Here is a 24,597-nt window from a genome sequence, read left to right as displayed (position 1 = left end):
ACCTCAGTTCGGTACGCGGTTCTTGACAGACCCGAAACAGGTCTTCCAGCACAATGCATGGTCAGTACCGGAAGACCGAACCGGCACCAACGCCTTCACGTGTTAGCGTCAACTTTTCTCATTTTAAATTAATTCTGGTTTTGTTATTTAAAAATAAATTATATCCATTTAATTAGTTTAATTTTAGAAAATCGTTGTGTTTTGAAAAATCATTATTACATTTGTTTACCTGCTATATTTAGTTAATTTATCAGATTCTTGTAAGCATTTGACCTGATACCAAATTAAAAATATATATTTGTATTGTTTCTTCAGTACCATGAACATTTTTGACTTAACTGTAATCGATTTTTGAACATATCTACTAATTCGTCTGTTTTATTTTGATAGTGTTTAAGTGCATCCGGTTCTTGTTGACAGGGACAACGTGGAGTGGACCGACGAGCAGGAGGAAGCTGCAAAAAGAAAAGTCTCAGAAAATAATTATCCACTCCCTGCAGATATGCAAGGTTTTACTCTGACATCCTTCATAATTTCACATTTTTTATATTAAATTGTGATTAATAATCCAAAAAATGATCAGAATATTTCACTTCAATGACTTTCTTTATGTAATTTTTTATTTATTTATTTAATTTGTCTTTTTTATAAATGTACTTTTCACTTTCTCTTGTTTGGCAGAGGATTATGACATCCGAGCTCATGAGTTCTGGAATGAATTTTACACGATCCACGATAATCGTTTCTTCAAGGATCGCCATTGGCTCTTCACGGAGTTCCCGGAGTTGGCCCCTCAGTGCAGCCTCAACCACACCTCACATCAAGAGGAAAACCGGAGCGAAATCCCAGATCCAAAAACCTGCAGGGATTCTGGAGCTGAAGACAGCCGCGACTTTCCTGGATCTTCGGCTTCGTATCGTATTTTAGAGGTGATACTATAGATTTGATCTAAAAGTGATCAAACTTTTGAAGGCAGATGTATGGAGTCAAATCAGCTTAAAGTGAATGAAAAACAAGATTGAAAATTTGAAAAACAGACATTGTAAATTTGAAAATTGAAAATTTGAAAGCAGTTTTTAAACTTGAAAATACATATTGTAAACTTGAGGGAATTATTGAAAAATTGAAAACATGAAATTGAAAATTTGTAAATAATATTAATGCTGAAAACTTAAACAAAAAATTGAAAAATTGGGGGAAAAATGTAAATTTGAAACTTGAATTAAAAAAAAATATATACATAAAACTGTTACTAATTAAAAAATAATGTTTAGTCATACTTTTAACACTTGTTTTTTCCATTTCTCATTCTTTGCTTTCGCCTCTGAACTAATCCTAATTTTACATGGGAGTTCATTGGCTATCAGGCCATATTTCCCATGGGGGGACAGAGGAGTTTTACTTTTAATTTATTTATTTATTTATTTTCAAATTCTCAATATTTTTTTCAAGTTTTTAATTGTATTTTTTCACATTTGTAATTTTTTTTTTCAAATTTTCAATAACTCCTTCAACTTTTCAATATGTATTTCAGTTTAAATCAGATTTTAATCTTCTTTTTCATTCACTTTAAGCTGATCCTGATTTGACCCCATTCAGATGTTCCATTGTTTTTTTTTATTATTATTTAGAATTTGCTTAAATTTGGGAAACATTTTTCACATGATTTGTTGGAAGAAAGCTCTATTTTTGTTTGTTATATTCTTAAAAAATGACTTTCTTGTTGAGCTGGTAAAACTTTAAAGTACATTTACCTCTAAAAAATATAAATTTCCTCCTCTAGAAGAGAGAAAATGAGTTGAAAAAAACAGACAAACAATGCTGTAAATGTGTCAAATGTGTTTATTTCTGTGTGCAGGTTGGCTGTGGAGTGGGAAACACAGTTTTTCCAATCCTGAAAACCAACAAGTACGGAACACAAGTAGGGCTGACGACTAATTTAATAGTCGATTAGTCGTTACTTTATATTATATGGAGTTGGAGTGTAGTAAAGTTGAAAGTTATAATGGCATTCTGCTAGCTTTTTGAACTATTTTGGCATTTATTAAGGTTTTTTTTAAGCTATTTTAGAGTTTAGCTAATATTTCAGCTCCATGCTAGCTAGTTTAGTTAACTTAAGCTTTTTTTTGTTTTTAGGCTAAATTTGGAGTTTAGCTAATATTTCATCTACATACTAGCTTTTTTGGCTAATTTAGGATTTTTATTTCAGTTTTTTTAGGCTAATTTAGAGTTTAGCTAATATTTCAGCTACATGCTAGCTAGTTTAGCTAACTTAAGCTTTTTTTGTTTTTAGGCTAAATTTGGAGTTTAGCTAATATTTCAGCTATAAACTAGCTGTTTTGGCTAATTTAGAATGTTTTCAGATTTTTAGGCTAATTTAGAGTTAGCTAATATTTCAGCTGTACGCTAGCTATTTTAGCTAACAATGTTTTTTTATTTTTTTAGGCTAAATTTAGAGTTTAGCTAATATTTCAGCTACATGCTAACAAGTTTAGCTAACTTAAGCTTTTTTTTTGTTTTTTAGGCTAAATTTTGAGTTTAGCTAATATTTCAGCTATAAACTAGCTGTTTTGATTAATTTAGAATTTTTTCAGATTTTTAGGCTAATTTAGAGTTCGCTAATATGTTATCTAGATGCTAGCTATTTTGGCTAATTTAAGCTTTTTTGTTGTTTTTTAGACTAATTTAGAGTTCAGCTAATATTTCATCTACATGCTAGTTAGTTTTTGCTAACATTGGCTTTTTTATTTTTTAGGCTAATTTGGCTTTTAACTAATACCTTAGCAGGCTATCAGCTTTCAGCATCTTCAACTATCGTCACTAGCATCTTCAGCGGCCAAATTCAGCTTACAGCATTCAAATTAGCAATATCACTGATAATGCTAGTGTGAATATATTTAGTTGTCAGTTATGTGTGTTTTATATCCACTGTGTGCATGACCCCATTAGTCCACTAATTGGAAAAAATAATCGGTGATTAGTCGACTATTAAAATAATCGTTGGTGGCAGCACTAAACACATTTTGTTTAGTTTTCATATCATGTTTTGCGAAGGTTATAGCTGTAATTTTTTTGTTTGTTTTTTGCAGTGATCCAGGACTCTTTGTTTACTGCTGTGACTTCTCCAACGTGGCTGTGGAATTAGTCAAGGTGAGTGATGTTTGGGATTACCTGAGAAACATTTTTACTGACTCCTATGCTTGTGAATTGTCTAATCAATAAAGTTCTTCTTTAATGTCAGAGTAACCCAGAGTACGAACCTGAGCGATGCTTCGCGTTTGTTCATGACCTGAGTGATGCAGAAGCCAGTTACCCCATTCCTGATGGAAGCCTCGACGTCATCGTCCTCATCTTCGTTCTGTCCGCGCTTCATCCCGACAAGTATGAGTTTATTTCACAGACATTTTCCGCGACAGCCCGCATGCATCGCTCTGATTTCTCCTTTGAAGGATGCAGGCCTCCATCAGAAGGTTAGCTGGCTTGTTGAAGCCTGGAGGCACCATCCTCCTCAGGGATTACGGACGCTACGACATGGCGCAACTCCGCTTTAAAAAAGGTAAATTCAAGATGTTTTTATTTTGATATTATGCTTATTGTCGATGCAACTTCTAAGGTGGAGTTTTATTTCTGCCAGGGAGATGTCTGTCGGAAAACTTTTACGTTCGAGGAGACGGAACGCGAGTGTATTTCTTTACTCAGGGTACGTCAACAAATATTTATTCGATTGTTTTGGAGATTCACTCTCAGTATTTGAGGCTATTTCTACGTTTGGATTCCTTTCAGACGAGCTTCATGAGCTCTTTACAAAGGCGGGGCTGGAGAAAGTGCAGAACCTGGTGGACAGACGGTTGCAGGTGAACAGAGGGAAGCAGCTCACCATGTACAGAGTTTGGATCCAGTGCAAATATAAGAGGAACTCCTGAAAGTTTTTGATAAAATAAAAGCGACAATAACAGAAAATCTTCTTTCATTCGCCATAAAATGGATGGACTTCTCTTCTGTGATTGTTCAGCTGGTGCTGTAAGTTGAAGGTTATCTACTTCTGATGTGTTAATTGATCAATAAGAAGAACGGTAACGAGGTTTCTATTGTTTCAAAGTGTTTTAATATGTGGATGTTTTCAATAAAAGTACATAAAAAATCTGAAATCATGTTTAATTTATACTTAATAAAGACAAGCTGGAAATAAAGCCTTCTGAAATGTTGTGAAATTAGCTGAATAACTTAGGGAGGATTGGGAATTCTTTAAAGAGAATATTAGGAGGGTAAAACCAAAACTGGACCATTAAGATCAATTGGTGATTCCACCTTAAGACCGTCACAAAAATGTGGCCATTATAGCTACACTGAGTGATGTGGAAAACCACTGAGACTTTTACAGGATGCAGGAGTGTCACTGGAGACTCTCGTCTCCCAGAGACAAAAATAAGTTTGTTGTGTTCGGGAAAACTGAAAAGAATTCGACCACACAACATTACATCAGTTCTCTTGATGTTTGAGGTTGGAATTGGGACAAACATTTTCCAAAATAAGAATACAGAATGTACAATGTCAGCAGGAATTACAGCAGTGGGTGGAGAAAGTGTTTAAAGTCCAACTCAATCCTCTTGATGTATTTTAAAGTGTTCTTTAAAAACGATTTTGACATTTTTTAGAAATATTTTTCTTAAAAAGTGTCGTTTTCTAAGACTTAGTTTCTGCATAGTGGCAATAGTTCATCAGAAATTCGACTGAGTTGAGAATGGACCGTTGGTGTTGAGCACTACGGCCCGCGGGCCGAACCCGGCCCCTCACACACTATCAACAAACACATTTTTTTCTCCTAATCTAGCCAATCGAGACTTTTTATTCCACCCTCCTGCAGTATGAACTATGATGGGAGACTATCTATTGGTTTGATAGTGTTCATAGTGATTATTAACTTTTTATTTATTTCTCTATTATTGTTATTTTTCTTCCGCAAGTTTTTTGGATGTCCATAGCTCTTTCACCTATTTAGCTCTTTCAACTATTAAAAATATTCAGCTATCTTTATGCTAGCTTTTTTGACTGTTTTTGCACTAAGGATTTTTAGGCTATTTTGGGGTTTAGCGATTATTTTAGCTAAATGCTAACTGTTTTGGCTAATTTAGGCTTTTTTCAGTTTTTTAGGCTAATTTGGAGTTTAGCGAATATTTTTGGCTAAATTATACATTTTAACAGTTATTTTTTGGCTAATTTAGAATTTTTTTTCTCCAGTTTTTAAGGTTATTTTTGAGTTTAGCTAATATTTCAGCTAGCTGAAATGCTGAAATTGATAGCTAAAAACACTGAAGCTAATAGCTGAAAATGCTGAAGCTAATAGCTGAAAACGCTGAAGCTAATAGCTGAAAACGCTGAAGCTAATAGCTGAAATCATAGAAGCTAATAGCTGAAATCCAGCTAAAAAGAGCTAAATACTAAATTAGCCTAAAATGCAAAAAAAAAAACTTAGGTTAGCCAAAACAGCTAGCATGTAGCTGAAAAATAGCTAAACTTCAAAATAGCCTAAAAAACGGAAAATAGCCTAGATTAGCCAAAACAGCTAGTGTGTAAATATTAGCCTAACTTCAAGTTAGCCTAAAAAACTAGCTAGCGTGTTGCTGAAGTTTTAGCTAAACTCCAAAATAGCCTAAAAAAATGTAGTAAATGCTAGAATAGTCTTAAAAGCCAACAGAATGTCAATTTTGAAAACTTCAAAACCCCAACTTCTTACATAATTATGAATAATAAAAAGGCAGGAATATTATTCCAAAATAAATCAACTTAAACCTTAAATAACTTTCAATATTTTACCCTCTATAATAATATATTTTGTCAAAAGTTACAAATAAGCCCAATATAACATCAGGTCATAAATTACAATAAAATAAAATGATCTGGAGGGCCGGATGGAATTACCCTTAGGGCCAATCCGGCCCTCGGGCCTTGACTTTGACACGTGTGCTATAGCGCGATCGCCACCTAGTGGCCAAACTGAAACGCCCTCCAGGAGAAGGAGAACAGTGTTTACAATGTTATTGATTTTTGTTAGAGTTCCTCCTATCAGATTAATATAAATATTGAATATTTGAAACATATAGCAGATTGTTAAACAAACGTGTGAACTTAAAACTGAATTGAAGGATTGAAAGAATGAAAGAACAATCTGAATCGAATCGATCCAGGATCTGGTGAATCGAATTGAATCGTTTCTGGAAATTATAATCGATACCCTAAAGAATACTGAGATGATGCTTAGGAACATGTCGAATGGAAACTTTCTGAGATAATCCGTCACTGGAGGCTGATTGGGTGGGCACTAATCTACTGGATTGTGTTGAGTGGGGATTTCTATTGGTCCGGTCAAGATTTTGGGGGGTGGGGGGCAGGCGTGAACTGGACTAAGGTGAAAATACTCGAAAGATCTCACGAGAAAACCTGAGATTTAACTGATTATTGTTTACATTGCAAAAACATGGGAACCGAACCAAATCGATCCGGATTCAGCTGAAAATCCGCAAACTGATGAATTTCCTCCCGGCGCGCGTGAAGTGAAGTGTGTCCCGGAATTAGCTTAAAAAAGAAGGACCCTAATTTCAGCGCACCACCAGGGAAGATAACGATAGGGGGGTAACTACTAACGCTTGCCTAAAGACATTTTACCTGCTGGAAAACGCAGATTCTCCAGGGTCGCCATTGTAAGGAGCGCGAAAGCCGAGCAAGGCACGGGAGTGTCCAGGGACGAGGATGTGATGGACATCCCCGCCTGAGGAGCGCGGAAAAATCGGCTTTGGGATACTCGAGGCCTCGGAGGGAAATCCTCCGTCGTCCCCCCTGAGTATCTCAGCTCGCGTCCCGCGTCTCAATCGTTAACAATTAGCACGCGAGGACGCGGCTGTGGATGCGGCCTTGCCTGGGAGGGTCTGCCGAGCGCCGGTTAAAACAACAGAGACGGTTTCAGGGACGACCATTTCGGAGGACCGACGACAATATTGCAATACAGTGAGTATTTATTTAAATTGTCATCGAAAAAAGTAATAAATTTTGTAAAGTTTATCGCTACGGTGATTCCAGATGTCGTACCTGGCAACAGAGCTGAAAAGATGCTCACGCTAACTCGTTGCCTTTTCCCCCTAAAATTAAACAATTTTATTAATTTACTTTATAGTTTATTTTTATAACTAAAATTTACTTTTAAATATATATAAATAATTACAATTGTTTAATTTTTATGGCTTTATTTCTACGAATTTACTCGGTGGTTGCTAGCTAATCGTTAGCGATGTTAGCTAGGTTTTGGCCGTTTGTTAGCATCTTTTTCCCTTTAGTTATTTCAGATTTAAATTTATTTGGCTTTTAAAATTAAGTCATAATTTACTGGTAAAATTGCGGGCTTATACTTGGATAAAAATGTGGTCATATTTGGAAGCCACAGTAGGTCACAGTTGGGCGTGTAACTTTACCTGTGAAACAGGCACTTTATTGTACACTAAAGCATCTCATTTTACTTGACAGCCCTTCATTAATAGTATTTTAAAACCATAAGGCTCACGTATGTCAAAGTTAAGGCCCGCGGGCCGGATTCGGCCCCCCGGGTAATTCTATCCGGCCCATCAGATCATTTTATTTTAATATTATTAATGGCTCGATGTTATCTTGTGCTTATTTCGAACTTATATAATTTTGACTAAATTTATTTTAATGGAAAGAAAAATATTGAGTTATTTAAGGTTTAAGTTGATTTATTCTGGAATAATATTCCTGCCTTTTTTTATTCATAATTATGTTAAAAAGTTACTGTGTTAAAGTTTTAAAAATTGTCATTCTCCTAGCTTTTTGGACTATTTTGGCATTTATTAATATTTTTTAGGCTATTTTGTCGTCTAGCTAAGCTACATGCTAGCTGTTTTGGCTAATTTAGGCTTTTTCTTTAACGTTTTCTAAGCTATTATTGAGTTTAGCTAATATTTCAACTACATGCTAGCTTTTTTTTTTTTTTTTTTTCTAATTTAGCCTTTTTTTAAAATCGTTTTTTAAGCTGTTTTTTTTTTTAGTTTAGCTAATTGTTCAGCTACATGCCAGATGTTTTTTCTAACCTAAGTTTTTTTGTGTGTTTGTTTGTTTTTTTTTAGGGTTATTTGGCATTCAGCTAATATTTTAGCTGCTTATCAGCTTCAGCGTTTTCAGCTTTCAGCTTTAGTGATTTCAGCTATCAACTTCAGCATCTTCAGCTATCGGCACTAGCATCTTCAGCATCCAAATTCAACTTACAGCATTCACGCTAGCATTATTCTATATATCTACTTCATAATTTTGTTTAAAAGTTTCGGTTTTAAAGTTTTAAAAAGTTAATTTTATAGTGCTCAATAAGTGTTTATCCTGTTCGGCCCGCGACCTAAGGTGTGTTTTGGATTTTGTCCCATTGTGCGATTGAGTTTGACACCTCTGCCTTAAGGCCTCAAGGGCCAACACATCATCTAGTGATACTATATTTTCTCCAAGCAGGGACTACACATCTGTTCTGCCATGATTGCATATTAATATTTCAAGTTTTGCTCAGTACTTAACTAGTTTAGTAAGTAACCATTGTCGCATAACTGGTTCCTACTGGACATAAATAACGCTGTAAAACATTGTCAAGCTTATTGATGACTCAGAACAGGAATTTTCCACATCCATATAGCTAAAAACAGCCATGACTCATCAGCACCACTGTCTTTTGAAACCGTGATCCCTCACTCCGATCTGAATATTCCAGGCTCCTCTTCAGTTCCTTCCTTAATCTGTGTTCTTGTCTCTGCAGCCATGATGGAAGAACTGCACAGCCTGGACCCCCGACGGCAGGAGCTGTTGGAGGCTCGCTTTACCGGGGTCGGCGTAGCCAAGGTGTGTTTCAGATTCCATGTTTCGAAAGGTGGAGCAGTTCTTCCTAAAAAATGAGAGAACATCCTTTGTGTCCTCCATCATTCTGCTTTTTTGGCCTTAGACAGTTTGGCTTCACTTGTTTTCTTTGTCTGTGGAGAAGGTTGAGCTGCATGTTTTTTTGGCTGGAGTTACACGGGCATCTCTCCCTGGCTCATGATGGAGTGGTTGTATATGCATGTGATGTTGCTTGCCAAAAAGGCCACAGACGGGGGCAGAAGCAGTTCATAGTCAGGTGTAAGCGGAGGCGGCGGCCACTCTTTGATGGCCTGTCTCGGGTAGTCGACGGAGCGCCCTGATTGAAAGGTGGTCTTGGAGCAGTCAGGGAGTCGCTGCCAGGGGTGGGCCCGATGCCAGCCATAGGCAGAGCATGGCATGGCTGCTACTGCAGAGAAGATGGCGGCTTTTGCAAAAAAAAAAACCATGATGCTATAATCACCCCGTGTGGGAGGGGACAGCGAGGGCAAAGTTTGTGAGCAAATGGCTGGAAATGTGTGGCGGTCTGAAAGCTCTTTGATGCGTCTGAGAAGTTTCGTCTCGTCTCTGGTCTGTTTCACAAAAAAGTACTGTCGTGGGTTTTTGTTTTTGCAGGTAAAGGTGGAGTCTAAATAGATGCTAAGTGGATTTCACTTCAAACTCCAAAACATTTTTTTTATGTGGAGCTTAAACATCTAGAACCTAAAACTCAGTTTTTGTCAACTTTTGAATTTTCTGTATTTTCGATTTGACAGACTACCTGCATGCATATTTGGCATCATTTTAATCAGCATAACCTCCCCTATGTGACACTACCTTTATTTTGTCATTTTTCTATGTTGTATTCTCACACTAGACATAAAATCCTCCAAAAACAGAAAACTCAATTTGGAAAAATTGGGATTTATTTTGCTGTAACAACTCCAAAAATGTTTAATGAACTGTTTTTACAACATAGAATTAAAGGTTTAGGTTTGATTTCATAAAAACAACTAAAATAAATGTTGTCAACAAACTAATCAACATGTTTTTGAATGAAAATACCCAAAAAAGAAAAAAAAAAATTCTAGGCGAAATTCACAGATTCCTTTGGGTCACATTATGAAGAGTTTCTGTTAATAGAGAAACATCACAGATCTCACAGTTTAATGATGTGACCTTTTCTTTTGTGGCTGTACTGCGGATTGCGGATTTCTAATAGCAGGTAGCTTGGTTAGGCTCCGCCCACCACAGCGGATCAATGATCATCTTCCGCCTCATTTAGTAAAATAAAATACAACTTTTGTCAAAAACCTTCTAATAAATGCCACATTCTGTCTTTATTTCCATAAATTATCAGTTATAGAATCTAAAAAATAAAAAAAAAGTCTATATTAGATGTAGTTTTATCACGTTGATCTCACAGCCGTACAGCCCGTCGCTTCCTTAAAACCGAGCTCAGACTCTCGGCGCAAAGCTCCTTTTTACCGTCGTCCTTAAGAGGAGAAAAATGAGCAGGCCCGTGGTGAATAAGAGAAAAAAGGGTGACATTATCTAAAGGTGACAGACAGAGGGAGGAATACATCCTCAGCAGCATGCCTAATGTTCAGCCATTTTAGGAGGGTTCAGTAAGAGAGCGCCGCTGTGCCCTGAATAAATAACCATCTCTTTCCTATCGGACACGACTTGCTGAATTGTGATGTTTGATTGACACGCGTCAGCACTAATGCAGATCTATGTTTCTGAGCCAAACCTCCGCATCCCTTCCTGTGTTTCCTCTCCTTGTTTATCCGGCTCTAACATTTTGTTTATTTGCTCTATTGTTGTTATTAACAGGGCTCAAGTCAGAGTCAAAACGAGTCGTCTAACCAGAGTCTGTGCAGCGTCGGCTCCCTCAGTGACAAAGAGCTGGAGGTGAGTCCTCCATCATGCAGAGTCTGTCATTTGAAAATGCGTTTGGTTAATTCTCACCGATTCCTTACAGACTCCGGAGAAAAAGGTGAATGAGCAGAAAGTGCGGAAACGCAAAGCAGACCACTTTGATGGCAGTCAAAGTAAGAACATTTCTTCTGTGCGTCTCATTGTGCTCTAGAGTTTTCATTAGTGAGCCTAAAAAAAAATTACTGGGGGCACCCAATCGTTCTGGGAGGAGAAAAGCGAAAAAATAATCTCCGCAACTCCAAAAGTCTCCTTCCTGTAATAACAATTATTATTATTATTGTGTTAGAATGTACATCTGAGTTGTTCAGTTTGGGTCCAGGCGCACTAGGGCTGCCACAATTAGTCGACGACTAATTTAATAGTCGATTATATATAATATGGAGTCGGAGTGTAGTAAAGTTGAAAGTTATAATGGAATTATGCTGGATTTTTGGACTATTTTGGCATTTACAACGAAGTTTAGCTACTATTTAAGCTACATGCTAACTCTTTTAGCTAATTTAGGCTTTTTTCAGTTTTTTAGGCTAATTTGGCATGTAGCTAATATTTTAGCTGACTATTAGCTTCAGCGTTTTCACAAATTAGCACTAGCATCTTCAGCGGTCAAATTCAGCTTACAGCATTATCACAGGTAATGTTATGTATATAGTTTTTAGTTAGTTTAAAGCTAATAATGGTTAAAATTTGTGCTTTACATCCAGTTTGCGCATGACCCAGTTAGTCGACTAATTGGAAAAAATATTCTGCGATTAGTCGACTATTATTACGTTGGTAATATTTTGTATATCGGAGCAAAACAGGAAACAAAATCGTCTTTTTTCTGCATCAGAATCGGCTGATTTATGGTGAACGGTAGACGATTTATGGCAGCCAAAAAGCCAGTTATTTACTGCAACATCTTTGGTGTTTTAGTGTTAACTACGGTGGCCCTTAAGGTTAATTTACACAAATGTATCAATGCAAAACCTCATTAAGATCTCAGTGACACTTAAAATCAAATAATACAAAACATCATCAAGTTTTAGAAGTCAAAATAAAATTCCACAAACAAAAACAATTCCAAAAAATGAAGAAAGGAAATGTTGCAAAACACAAAAGTACACACCAAAAAATAAAATAAATGTCTCTGTATTGATCAAAAAACGTTTAAAGAATTTTTTAAATTTAAATTTCATTTCAGTGAATCATTTTAAAGTCATATTCCAACTGTTTTCAAAAAGTGTATTTTTTATTATGATTCTGCTGGTTTATAGTCAAATCATTTTCTCTGACATAGTTTCTGCAGAGCAGCAGGAGTTCAGTAGAAATTCACCTCTGGGTTGTGGGACGTAAACCTCACGCTGATGTTTCATGAGCTCAGAAAACAAAGACGTTCATAGATCTATATGACTTCTATGGATGGATCAGAATGGGGCGGAGCATGAAGACTTAGGCTCCGCCCATTTCACTTTCTGTCACAAATTTAAGCTTTTTCAAACTGCACATTTTTATTCATTTTCATATACGACATAAAATATAGATTTAGTAGTTTACTGTAGAACTCTGTTATAAATAAGTTGCTTTATGTTGACCAGATTGTTAATCATTTTTAAGTGCAGATATTGAGAGTAAATATAAAGGAGGTGACCAAAGTGAGGTCGAGAAGGTCCAAACTTTTGTGCTGGTGGACCTACGAAAAAAACAGTTCAAAAATGTATTCTAGAGCCCCGTTGGATCTATTTCTTCTCAACGTTTCGACCATCTTTTTGTTTTCTAGGTAAAGCAGGAGGAAGAGGACATAAAATTAGTGATTATTTTGAGGTAAGTTGCAGAAAACTCTCCTCCAGAATGCTTCACCATCTTCTTCTAACTTTTTTTTTCTTCATTAATCTGCGTTCTTCCTTCTTCTTGGGTCTGGTTCTTCTGTCAGTTTGCGGGAGGTAGCGGTCCTGGTACCAGTCCTGCCAGGGGGATCCCACCAGTGGTCCGCTCTTCCCCTCAACACTCTCTGTCCAACCCTCCTGTCGCGGTGAGCATGTCGGCTCTTCTATCCTCCCTGTACCGTCTGATGGGTTGGATTTAACGCTTCTTTTTTTCTTCTCTCTTCTGTTAGTTATTAACTCATTAAAAGTGTTTTTTATGTTGGAGATGTTGGAATTCTGGATTTATATGTTTGATTCCAACTTTGTTTTGCTGTCAGGTTCTTTCATTTTTTTCACACCAGAAATCTGAGGAGTTAAAATCTCAATGACAAGTAAAAAGCAAATGAAAATTTAGAAATCAAAACGTAATTCTAAAAATAAAACGTACAATTCCAAAATATCTGAAGCAAAATGAACAAAGTGACGTTTATTTAGCTTGTCAGCTGGAAGGTGTTGTTCATGGAAACATCTTCCAGAAGATTTTTATTTTTAATCTTTTGGCTTCAAAACTTCAGTGATTTCTCACCTTCTTCTGCTTTCCTCTTCGTCAAAATTCAAACATCATTCAGTCAGTTTCTTATTTTTTAGTGTCTCATTTTGATTTCTGAATGTCAATTTTTGAAAATGTTCTTTTAAACTTAGATATTTTGTTTTGATTTCTAGCATTTATTGTTTTTTAATAAGTAAATTAGCTTTTTTATTGTCAGAATTATTCCATTTTTTTGTGTTAAGTGATTTGGACTTCAGGGCCACCGTATTATTTGGCTCTTAAAGTAAATTTAATAATAATCTATACAAAGATGGATTGTTTACTCTTAAGATATTGACTCCTGCGTCTTTTCCTATCGACATATTTTGATTTCTCTCATGGAAAACCGGTAGAAAGATTTCTGTTTTTATGTCACTTTAACGGATCATCCGCAGGAAGTCCTGGAATTCTTTCTTCGCCGTAAAAGCTCGCGGTTTGCTCTTTTTCTCGGCTGGTTTACTGTTTTGAGCTGCTTTATAAATCATTCATGTGAGCGGACATTCAAGCCCCGACTCCCTCAGAAAGTCAACGCCGTTTGCTTCTTCCAGGTGCAGCAGGGAAGCCCGTCCTCTCTGGGCTCCGCCGGCGCCGAGCTCTCCTCGTGTTCGGTGAAGCCCGTGTCTCTCCACATGCTCCACAAAGCCACACAGGTACGTCAGGAGTTCATCGAGTTATTGCATCATGTGAAGCCTAATAAAACTCACTAAATGTGTTCTGAATGCTGCGTGATCTCAACCAAACCTGTTTCTCTGTAGTCTGACCTTACTCTGGAGAAACTAACTGCACTGGAGAACAACAAGAACTCCGACCTGGAGAAGAAGGAGGGCCGAATAGACGATTTGTTGCGGGTACTAATTTTATTAATAGTAGCTTCTCTGCACGAGTTTTTTCATGAATGTGTTTTCCAAATGCACGTGAAAGCGCACGCATTTGTTTGTTTTTTCTACGTCGGCTCCGATTGAGTGTTTCCTGTTTCCTGCAGGCAAACTGTGATCTCAGAAGACAAATCGACGAGCAGCAGAAGATGCTAGAGCGGTATAAGGAGCGTCTAAATAAATGTGTGACCATGTCCAAGAAGCTCCTCATCGAAAAGGTGCGTTCACCTTTAAATGGGATATTCTAGGGGTTTTAGTTGGATCCGTTATATATTTTTGGTTTGTTTGAAGTCCAAACAGGAGAAGATGGCCTGTCGGGATAAGAGCATGCAGGATAGGCTCCGGCTGGGACACTTCACCACAGTGAGACACGGAGCGTCTTTCACTGAACAGTGGACGGATGGATACGCCTTCCAAAACCTCATCAAGTGAGACTTCACTATTCTGTCGTATTATTTTGTGACAAAAAAGTGTTTAAAAGCATTTCCAGGGGGCTTTTAATTAAGATTTTTAGCCCAAATCATTTTCAAATTGTCATTTTCTTGAAGATAGTTTCTGCCAGTTTGTTAGAAATTTGTCTCAGAGCTCCTGAGCTCTTTACAAAATGATTTACAGTAATTTCATTTTTAAAAATTGCTAATTGGTATTTTGAGGTTATTTTCTTCTTTTAAATTGGGGCAAAAAAAGTATTTTTTTAGCCACTAATTGTGCAAGTTCTCCCGCTTAAAAAGATGAGAGAGGTCGGTCATTTTTATTATAGATATACCTCAAAATGAGACAAAGAAATCCACAAAATCACATTTGTTTTTTTAAGAATTGTAAATTATAGTGTAAAATAAGTATTTGGCCATTGATAAATGTTAAAGTCAGCACTTTGTTATATACCTTTTGCTGTCAATGGCGGCAGTCGAATGTTTCTGTGAGTCTACAAGCTTTGCTGATGTTTTGGTCCATTCCTCCATGCGGATCTCCTCTAGAGCAATGCTGTTTTGAGGCAACACAGACGTTCAACTCCCTCCAAAGATTTTCTATGGGGTTGAGATCTGGAGACTTTCTACTGCACTCCAGGACCTTGACAGGCTTCTTACGGAGCCACTCCTTTGTTAACCTTCAGTGTGTTTGGAATCGTTGTCATGGTGACAGATCTAGCCACGTTTCAGCTTCAATGTCCTTACTGATGGAAAGTTTTCACTCAAATCTGATTATACACGATCCCATTCATTCTTTCCTTTACACGGATTAATCATCCTGGTCCCTTTGCTGAAAACAGCCCCAAACCATGATGCTTCCACCCCCGTGCTTTACAGTGATTACGGTGTTCTTTGGATGAAACTCTGCATTTATTCTCCTCCAAACAGTAGAGTTCTTACCAAAAACTTCTATTTTGGTTTCATCTGACCATAAGACATTCTCTCAATCCTCTTCTGGATCATCCAGATCCTCTCTAGAAGACTTTAGACGGTTCTAGCTTTAGCAGGAGGACACGTCTGACCCTGCAGGGTTTGAGTCCCTGGCGGCGGTCTTATACGTCTTAAAATTCCTAATATTTGCTCCTTCGGTTGATTTCTTCACACCAAGCTGCTTACCTGTTTTGTTCCTGGTGTCCTAAGACAGCTCTTTGGTCTTGGCCATAGTGGAGTTCGACAGTTTGAGGTTGTGGACAGGTGTATTTTATAGAGATTAACGGGTGGAATTAATACAGGTAACGAGTGGAGGACAGATGATCCTCTTACAGTCTGTTTTTTTAGGTGACCAAATATTTAATTTACACCTTAATTTGTAAATCAATTATTTTAAAATCAGACAATGTGATTTTCTGTTTTTTTTTTTCATAGTTGAGGTATATCTATGACGAAGTGATTTAAATAGGAGAATTTTTTACAATTGGTGGCTGATTAAATAGTTTTTTGCCCCACTGTGTGTCCTCCATCATCCTAAAAAACTGTTAAAAACTCATTTCTATTCTTTAAAGTGAGTGTGTTATAGTTGAAGGATTTTTCAGAGTGTGAACAAGCCCCAAAATGAATAAAAAATGAGCTGTGTATTTCTTGAACGATGTGCTGTGGTCTCCAGACAACAGGAGAGGATTAACTCTCAGCGAGAGGACATCGAAAGGCAGCGGAAGCTCCTGGCCAAACGCAAACCTCCGTCTATGGCTCAGACTCCACCGCCAAGCCTGGAGCAAAACAAGCGCAAGAGCAAGGCCAACGGAGCTGAAAGCGAAGCGTACGGGCGTTTATTTACTTACTTCTCATGACATCGTTCATGTCTTCCACATAAATCTTTTTTGTTTCTCTCTTTTACAGATTATCCCAGGCAGAATATCACGAACAGGAGGAGATCTTTAAACTCAGATTAGGGTATCTGAAAAAGGTAAACTGGATTGGTTTTGAGTTCTTTATGCTTTTTTTCTTTTCTAACATCTGTTTCCAAACTGGTTTAGGAGGAGGCAGAGATTCAGGCGGAGCTGGAGAGATTGGAGCGAGTGCGTAATCTACACATACGTGAGCTGAAGAGGATCCACAACGAGGACAACTCCCAGTAAGAACCGTCCATGTTCTCTGAATCAGCTCATTCTTCAGACATGTAAATGGACATGTAAATCAGACTCAATCGGACGAAATCCAAAACACATTTTAGGTGTGAGGAGTTTCTATTTCTTTGCAACAAAAACTGACTTCTATTTTGTCCTTCTGTTCAGATTTAAAGATCACCCGACGCTAAACGACAGATATCTGCTGCTGCATTTACTCGGTCGAGGAGGTTTCAGTGAAGTGTATAAGGTGAGGTGGAAGCATTCTATTTTAATGTGTTATAAATAGAGCTGTCAGGCGATTATTTTTTTAATCGCATTGTCCGTAGTTAACTCGCGATTAATCGCAAATTAATACACGGTCGTTTTTTTAGGAAAAAAATGTGTGCTTTGTGGAATTTAGCTGTTCTACATTAATTATGAAAACAAGAATGGCAAAATTAATAGAAATACTTTATTTTGTAACATTGTATTGAGATAAACTTTCTTAACAATAAAAGGCTGTAACATAAAATGCCTAACAAAAGCCCAAGTGCAAGTGAAGGGCATTTTAAATTCTGAACTTCAATCAACGTTCAGTAAAATAAAATAAAAAACATCAAAAATAACATTTCCATAACACTTTCATGTTCATTTTTTGTCAGGACCAAATCTTTTCTTAATCTTCTGAATTGCAGTAATCAATGAAATAGAGATTTATCATTTCCAATGAACTTTTGTTTTTTAAAACATTAAAGACTGAGAAAAGCGGGATACTCTGTGGATAGTTTGACAGTCTGTTACTGCCGCCGCGTTCTCTGGCTGCAGCTCGATGCAGCGTTTTACTTCTTTTCGGTCATGAATGTTTTGTGTACATAAATTCAGAAAGGTTTGACGCACAGATGAAAATATTCAGCTGTCATTTCAGTAAAAACAGAGATTTTTAATGCAGATTTCAAAAATCTTTAATCTGATCTAATGAAAGCTTTTGTTTTCCAGGCCTTCGATTTAACAGAGCAGAGGTATGTGGCAGTTAAAATCCACCAACTAAACAAGAACTGGAGGGACGAGAAGAAGGAAAATTATCACAAGTGAGTCTCACAGATTCTTACTGTTCTCCTATCCGTGCAACATTTAACGCTCAAATAAATGTTTTGTTTCAGACACGCCTGCAGAGAATATAGAATCCACAAAGAGCTGGACCACCCGCGAATAGTTAAACTTTACGACTACTTTTCACTCGACACTGACTCGTAAGCTCCTTCAGGACGACTCTGATCGCTGCGGGCTGAAGTGTAGCGGGTGTTTCTTTAACGCTTGTTTTGGAGCAGGTTCTGCACCGTCCTGGAGTACTGCGAGGGGAACGACCTGGACTTCTACCTGAAGCAGCACAAGCTCATGTCCGAAAAAGAAGGCCGCTCCATCATCATGCAGATAGTTAACGCTCTGAAGTACCTCAACGAGATCCGGCCGCCCATCATCCACTATGACCTGAAGCCTGGTGAGGACGTCCAATCATCTTTGAGCTCCACTGGGGATTACTTACGGGTGTAACGGATCACGAAACTCACGGTTTTAGGGTCAATAAAAAGGGAAATAATAGGAAAAAACAAGAAGATAAAAGCCGAAAATTACTTTTATGATTAAGTACTTCAAATATAAATATACTCACACATCCTTGAATTTTGAACATAATGTAAAAACATTTATATTCTGATTACGAAATCCACAAAAACTGAGAGAAAAGAACGATTAATACGCTATTTTCCTCTTGCCCCCCAATGTCCAAATTAAATCCTAAATGAAAAAAGTTCAAATTAAACTTTCTTTATTTTTTGGTATTATTAAACTAACTGAGACCATTTAAATATTTCAGATAATTACTATTATCCGTAGTACTTGTGCAGATGATTTGCAGGCTTCCCCTCTTTTCCAAGTGATTTTTGATCCTTTTGGCTTGCCGTACTGCCAACACATGTGACCCGAACCGCGGCTAGTGATCCGTAACACTAGTACTACTAGTGCTGGGTGAAAAAAATAATAAGATTTATCGTGATATAACTTTTTTTTTTAATAGAAAAATGAGCCCATCGTGATAGACTTTTATTTTGAAGGGTCCAAATGAACCAGTTTAACTTCTATGATGAGATAAAGTTAGTCGCCATATGTTGAGTTAATGTTTGCATCTAATTTCTCTATAGAGTCAGTCTTCAAAATGTACAAATATAATCATTTGATTGATATAATGAATGAATGAACTTTATTTAAATAGCACTCATTTCACAATTTAAAAGTTTTAAAATTGACAAATTAGGAGCAAAATTAATTAAACATCATAAAATTATGAAAGCAGTCTACAGTAAAATACAGAAAAAAAAGAAAAAATAGAAAAAAAAACTATATTGTGATATAAAAACTCCATATTGACCAGCAAATGTCACAAATATTCGATTTATATCGTGATAAATATCGTTATCGCCTGAAATGGGGAAAAAAAAAACTATCGCGATATAAAAAAATTCCATTTCTCCCAGCCCTAGGTTTGACTGTTTCTTTCTCAGAGTGAAGGACGCTCCGTGTCCTCAAACCTGTCGTCTGTTCTCAGGGAACATCCTGCTGGTGAACGGCACCGCCTGTGGAGAGATTAAGATCACCGACTTTGGCCTTTCTAAGATCATGGACGACGACTCCTACAACTCTGTGGACGGGATGGAGCTGACGTCACAGGGAGCAGGAACCTACTGGTACTTTGTTTGATAAGTGATTAAAACTACATGTAAGTAAATATAAAAGTGAGTTTGAGGTTTCTTTAAATGTGGGATCTCTGCTGGTTCTGAAGGTATTTACCGCCGGAGTGTTTCGTCGTCGGTAAAGAGCCTCCAAAGATCTCCAACAAAGTGGATGTTTGGTCTGTGGGCGTCATTTTCTACCAGTGTTTGTACGGTCGCAAGGTGAGCGTGTGGAAAAACGTGCTGGAAAAAACCCTACTTTGTCTTTTCCAATCAAATGACGTTTGACTATAAATGTTTTCTCAAAGTCGTCTTTCCATTTTCTGTTCTAGCCTTTCGGCCATAACCAGTCCCAGCAGGACATCCTGCAGGAGAACACCATCCTGAAGGCCACAGACGTCCAGTTCCCCCCTAAACCTGTAGTCACTCCTGAAGCCAAGGTATGTGACTCCTGAAGCCTCGTGGTGCGTTCACACCCGGCGCGGCGAAGGCGGACAGTTTCAGTGTTAAGTCAATGTAAAGAGGAGATCTGCCGCGTTCGGTGTGAATGCGCCATAACTCTGCGTTCACACCCAACACGGTTAGTGCTTTAAATCTGCGTCATCTTTTGACACGTCGCTGCTGGACACATTTGGTTCACTTAAAGCAGGGGTTCCCAAACTGTGGCCCGCGGGCCGGATCAGGCCCCCCTCCACATTTGGCTCAGCCCCCAAAACTGATTTGGCTAAATTTTTCCAGTTTTTTAGGCCAACATTTAAACATTTGGCTAATATTTCAGCTACATGCTAGCTGTTTAGGCTAATATCGTTTTTTAGGCTAATTTGGAGTTTAGCTAATATTTTAGCTTTATGCTAGCTGTTTAGGCTAATATCGTTTTTTTGGCTAATTTAGAGTTTAGCTAATATTTCAGCTACATGCTAGCTGTTTAGGCTAATATCGTTTTTAGGCTCATTTGGAGTTTAACTAATATTTAAGCTTTATGCTAGCTGTTTAGGCTAATATTGTTTTTTTTGGCTAATTTAGAGTTTAGCTAATATTTAAGCTTTATGCTAGCTGTTTAGGCTAATATTGTTTTTTTTGGCTAATTTAGAGTTTAGCTAATATTTCAGCTACATGCTAGCTGTTTAGGCTAATATCGTTTTTAGGCTCATTTGGAGTTTAGCTAATATTTTAGCTTTATGCTAGCTGTTTAGGCTAATCTAGTTTTTTAGGCTCATTCGGAGTTTAGCTAATATTTTAGCTTTATGCTAGCTGTTTAGGCTAATATAGTTTTTTTAGGCTAATTTGGCACTTAGCTAATATTTCAGCTACATGCTAGCTGTTTAGGCTAATATCGTTTTTTAGGCTAATTTGGAGTTTAGCTAATATTTCAGCTTTATGCTAGCTGTTTAGGCTAATATCGTTTTTTAGGCTAATTTGGCACTTAGCTAATATTTCAGCTACATGCTAGCTGTTTAGGCTAATATCGTTTTTTTAGGCTATTTTGGAGTTTAGCTAATATTTTAGCTACATGCTAGCTGTTTAGGCTAATCTAGTTTTTTAGGCTAATTTGGAGTTTAGCTAATATTTCAGCTTTATGCTAGCTCTTTAGGCTAAATTAGTTTTTTCCATTTTTTTAAGCTAATTTGGCATTTAGCCATTAGTTTTAATCTAACTACGAATAAAGACATTGAAGATGATAGTTTATTAAAATGTTAATGAATCGTGCAGCTTCTGTCCTTCATTAGTTTCTGGCATTAAAAGAAGATTAAATTAAACGAAGTCGGCTTCTGAAACAAACTTTTTTTCACAAAAGATAAAGTTTTGGTCTCACTGATTTAAATAATTGGTTCTGAATGCTCACAACTTTGTTCATCTTTACTACACTCTGACTGCATGTAATATAAAGTAACGACTAATCCACTATTAAATTAGTCGAGTATTTTAATAGTCGATTAGTCGACTAGCCTGACCCTCAAAATGTGACCTCATCTTTTTTAATAATAAATATGAATTTTGTCTATTTTTGGCACAAGCAAAAATATAAAAAGGATCTAGAATCTCTTAAACTGTTATTTCTTTTTTTTTTACTTATTTTCAAAATAAAAGACCCTCTGTTCCAAACAGGATCATCTTGTGCAGCATAAGATAAAATGTGCTTTTAACTCGTAAAAGATCAAAGTTTTTACCAAAGTTTTTCTTTGCATATAAAATCTGTTCATTCTGGAGGTAGAGTTGATCAAACAAAACGTCTTTAGGTCAACAGGATGTAAAAACCTACATAGTTCATCATCTATGTGGACCTCAGACATCAATGTATAAATTTAACTAATCTAAACTAAATAAATGCTAATTAAGTTATAATTTTTTCGTGGTTAATTTTACATAAAATATGTAAAAGTCTGAGATTTATTTTGCCTAATCCTCCTCCTGTCCTCTCCAGGCCTTTATAAGGCGCTGTTTAGTGTACCGTAAGGAGGACCGCATCGACGTGCACCAGCTCGCCAGCGACCCCTTCCTAATGCCTCACATACGCAAGTCAGTGGCGTCCTCGGGCGGCGCCGCCATGGCGGTGGCTTCCACATCCGGCTCCTCCAACAACAGCTCCTCAAACTGAGCCCACACCTCTCCTGTGACTCGACCGATTGAGAGGGTGGGGTGGGATGAGACGGGCCCCCCTTCTCATAGCATCAAGCTGGTCAGACGGCGTTGAGGAGCGGTGAGAAGTCGCGGAACGCCATCCCAGCCCACGAGCTGATGGAAATCGGGGGATTTTTCTGCTTAAAAAAGAGAGATTTAATATGAAGATAAAAAAAGACTGGAACGTGTCATATTCCTTCGCTCTCTCAAACTTCCGTGCATGAGCCATCCTGGTCCTGGTCGGACGGACCCTCCCACGCTCAAACGTGTTCTTCATCCCCTGAAGCGGGCCGCCCGGCTTCAGACCTGTACAGTCGGAGAGGATGATGGCTCCGCCCACATCCAGACTCCCGTGACCAAAGCTTTGAACTTCCAGCTGGTGGCAGTGTCCACCTGTTTTTATAAGCAACACTTTTAGACTTCTTCTACTTGACATGGAGTGGAGGCTGCTGGGTAATTCAAGAACACAACTGTTCCGTTTTACAGTCATTGGAGGAAAGTTTTCAAGATGCCTTTAATTCAAATTCTTCTTGTTTTACTGACCCCTCCCCCCCAAATACATATTTATTTAGGTTTGTTTGAATTTAGTTTTGGCCAATGAAATGCAAGGGACTGGTTTACTTCTCATACTGTTCTGGGGACAACGCGCCTTAGCAGAAATCACAAACCATTAAATGCTTTTGGTTAAATGTGTTTGTTTTTCTGCGCTTTTGTTTGACTATTTTTTCTTTTTTTTCATCCGATTTCTGCGAATGTTTTCAATTTACAGCAGAGCTGAAAATGTATCCATAAGCATTTTGTCTGTTCTTGGCAGTTCTTTTTTTTTTTCTTTACATATTTGGTTTCACTGCCCATAAATCAAATACAAATATATTCAAGAAAGTACTTGAATGGAGCGCCGTGTATCCTGAGATGAGTTTTTATACACAAAAATACTCCTGGTCAGTTTGATTCTTCTTAATAATTTAGAATTTTCTTCATGAATGAATGAGGATTTACTGTTATTTTAAGAATTCTGGATTAAATTGGAGTTTTAGAACAAGAATACTAAAGAAATTAAAAAAAAAGTTGACTTTGATATAATTTCTAGGTCCTTAAAATGAGATTGTTTTAACAGAAATACCTAGAAAAGCTACAGTGTACTAAAAACTTTAGTTTTTAATGTGTAAGTGGAAATATTTTAGATTATTTAGAACACTATCTCTGCGAGAAGAGGTAGGATAAAATTAGGGGGAAAACTAATCATGAAAAGAAAATCATTATTTTTCTTTTTTACTTATCAAGACATTTAGAAGTAATAAGTTCCACTCAAGCATTAAAAAATTTAAAAAATAAGCTAAAAATATATTTGAAATACTTCAAATTGAATGTTTTACAGTTAATAATATAGTTCCAAACATACATTTTTACACTTTTTGACTTTTAATGAAAAAACTATAATATAATTATTGGAAATGACTAATTTTAGAACAAAATCTAACCAAAATGAAAATCTGATCTTAATATAAGTTTCCCGTCGTATTAAATCATCATTTTTAAAACAGAAATCAATTTTTTTTCCAAAATAATTCCAAAAATTGAGCCAAAAATTACAGTGAAATTTGAGGCTTTTTTGAGTCAAAAATCATAATTTTCTATAATCAAGAGTATTGACTGTAACAGGAGTCTGGAACCTGCAGCTCCAGATCCACATTTTACTCTTTGGATAAACATAAAATAATTCTTGGAGACTTCTGACTCAGACATGTCGACCGTCGGAGTCAGCAGCAAACGAAAACAAATAAACAAAGCCCACAAACCAAGACTACCAAACCCCAAACTAAAATAACAAAACCCAGCAGTGCAAGACTGCTGAGAAAAAAAATTACAAAATTCACATTTATTATTAAAAAAAAGAAGGTAATGAATGCAAATCTAAATTTCTTAAAGGTTACCGTCAGACTATGCGGCTCCTTGTAGGTTTTGATCAGTAGAAAATGATCCCAAATGGCTCTATTACCAACAACTGATCTACAAGATTTTGATTTATTTTAATATTTCCTTCAATAATCAGACAAAAAAAAAATCTCTTTCTAGAAAAGTTTGGAAGCAAAGATGACTTAAAGCAACTTAAAACCCGAGAAAACATCATAAATGTTTTAAAAACAAGCTTTAAATGTTTGCAAGTGTTAGTGAACTCTGTTTAAAACAGTCAAATTGATCATTTTTGTCTATTTACATGGAAATTTATGAATTTTTCAAACAAAAGGCAAAATCTGGTAACATTTTAGTGTGTTTTATAACTGTAATATTTTAATAATTATTGTTTACATGAAAACTAGGGCTAGGAATCGATTAAAAAACGTTTACTAATTAACCTGGAAAACAATCGCGATTAATCATGATTATTACTCTTTTTTGTTTTAGTAACAGTATTTAATGACCACTTTTTATCTGCAAATAATCACAATAAGAAAACACACAAAACTGTTTATAACATTTATTTTTAATTAGTGCCGTCAATCTCTTAAAAAAATTACCAGATTAATTTGATCAATCACGATTAATAATAAATGTTTTTTTTGGTAAATTGTAGAGACAATATGGCGCCGGACGATGGATCAAATAGTCAGAT

General features: G+C 36.7%; 2 protein-coding genes across 2 annotated transcripts; both read left to right on the top strand.

Moving 5' to 3' along the window:
* On the top strand, nt 1-4,148 carry mettl2a (methyltransferase like 2A; the record flags this gene model as incomplete). The annotated part of the gene is given in 9 exon segments (XM_024271311.1): nt 1-60; nt 421-509; nt 682-929; nt 1,859-1,908; nt 3,090-3,150; nt 3,242-3,381; nt 3,450-3,556; nt 3,635-3,700; nt 3,784-4,148. Coding segments are annotated over 9 exon segments (961 nt in total), but the record flags the coding sequence as incomplete, so codon positions are not given.
* Nucleotides 4,149-6,383: 2,235 nt separating this feature from the next.
* On the top strand, nt 6,384-22,868 carry tlk2 (tousled-like kinase 2). Its single transcript, XM_024272516.2, has 21 exons — nt 6,384-7,002; nt 8,804-8,886; nt 10,714-10,791; nt 10,862-10,931; nt 12,575-12,618; nt 12,728-12,826; nt 13,797-13,898; nt 14,004-14,096; nt 14,231-14,341; nt 14,415-14,551; nt 16,197-16,349; nt 16,430-16,496; nt 16,567-16,664; nt 16,825-16,906; nt 17,635-17,726; nt 17,799-17,888; nt 17,967-18,136; nt 19,241-19,379; nt 19,475-19,586; nt 19,697-19,804; nt 21,787-22,868. The coding sequence occupies exons 2-21, from the start codon at nt 8,806-8,808 to the stop codon at nt 21,958-21,960; spliced, it is 2,100 nt and encodes a 699-aa protein (XP_024128284.1). The 5' UTR covers nt 6,384-7,002; nt 8,804-8,805; the 3' UTR covers nt 21,961-22,868.
* Nucleotides 22,869-24,597: the final 1,729 nt, after the last annotated feature.

Source organism: Oryzias melastigma, linkage group LG8 (assembly GCF_002922805.2).
Source record: "Oryzias melastigma strain HK-1 linkage group LG8, ASM292280v2, whole genome shotgun sequence".
In the NCBI taxonomy this organism is placed as follows: Eukaryota; Metazoa; Chordata; class Actinopteri; order Beloniformes; family Adrianichthyidae; genus Oryzias; species Oryzias melastigma.
The sequence above is the reverse complement of the archived record's forward strand: the minus strand, read 5'-3'. Positions and strand labels throughout refer to the sequence as shown.

Bases quoted from the DNA above. Each gene is read 5' to 3' on its own strand.
- tlk2 (XM_024272516.2), top strand. From the start codon at position 8,806: ATGATGGAAGAACTGCACAGCCTGGACCCCCGACGGCAGGAGCTGTTG. The intron at 10,792-10,861 runs GTGAGTCCTCCA...GATTCCTTACAG, and splicing joins TCAGTGACAAAGAGCTGGAG to ACTCCGGAGAAAAAGGTGAA. The intron at 14,552-16,196 runs GTGAGACTTCAC...TGTGGTCTCCAG, and splicing joins GCCTTCCAAAACCTCATCAA to ACAACAGGAGAGGATTAACT.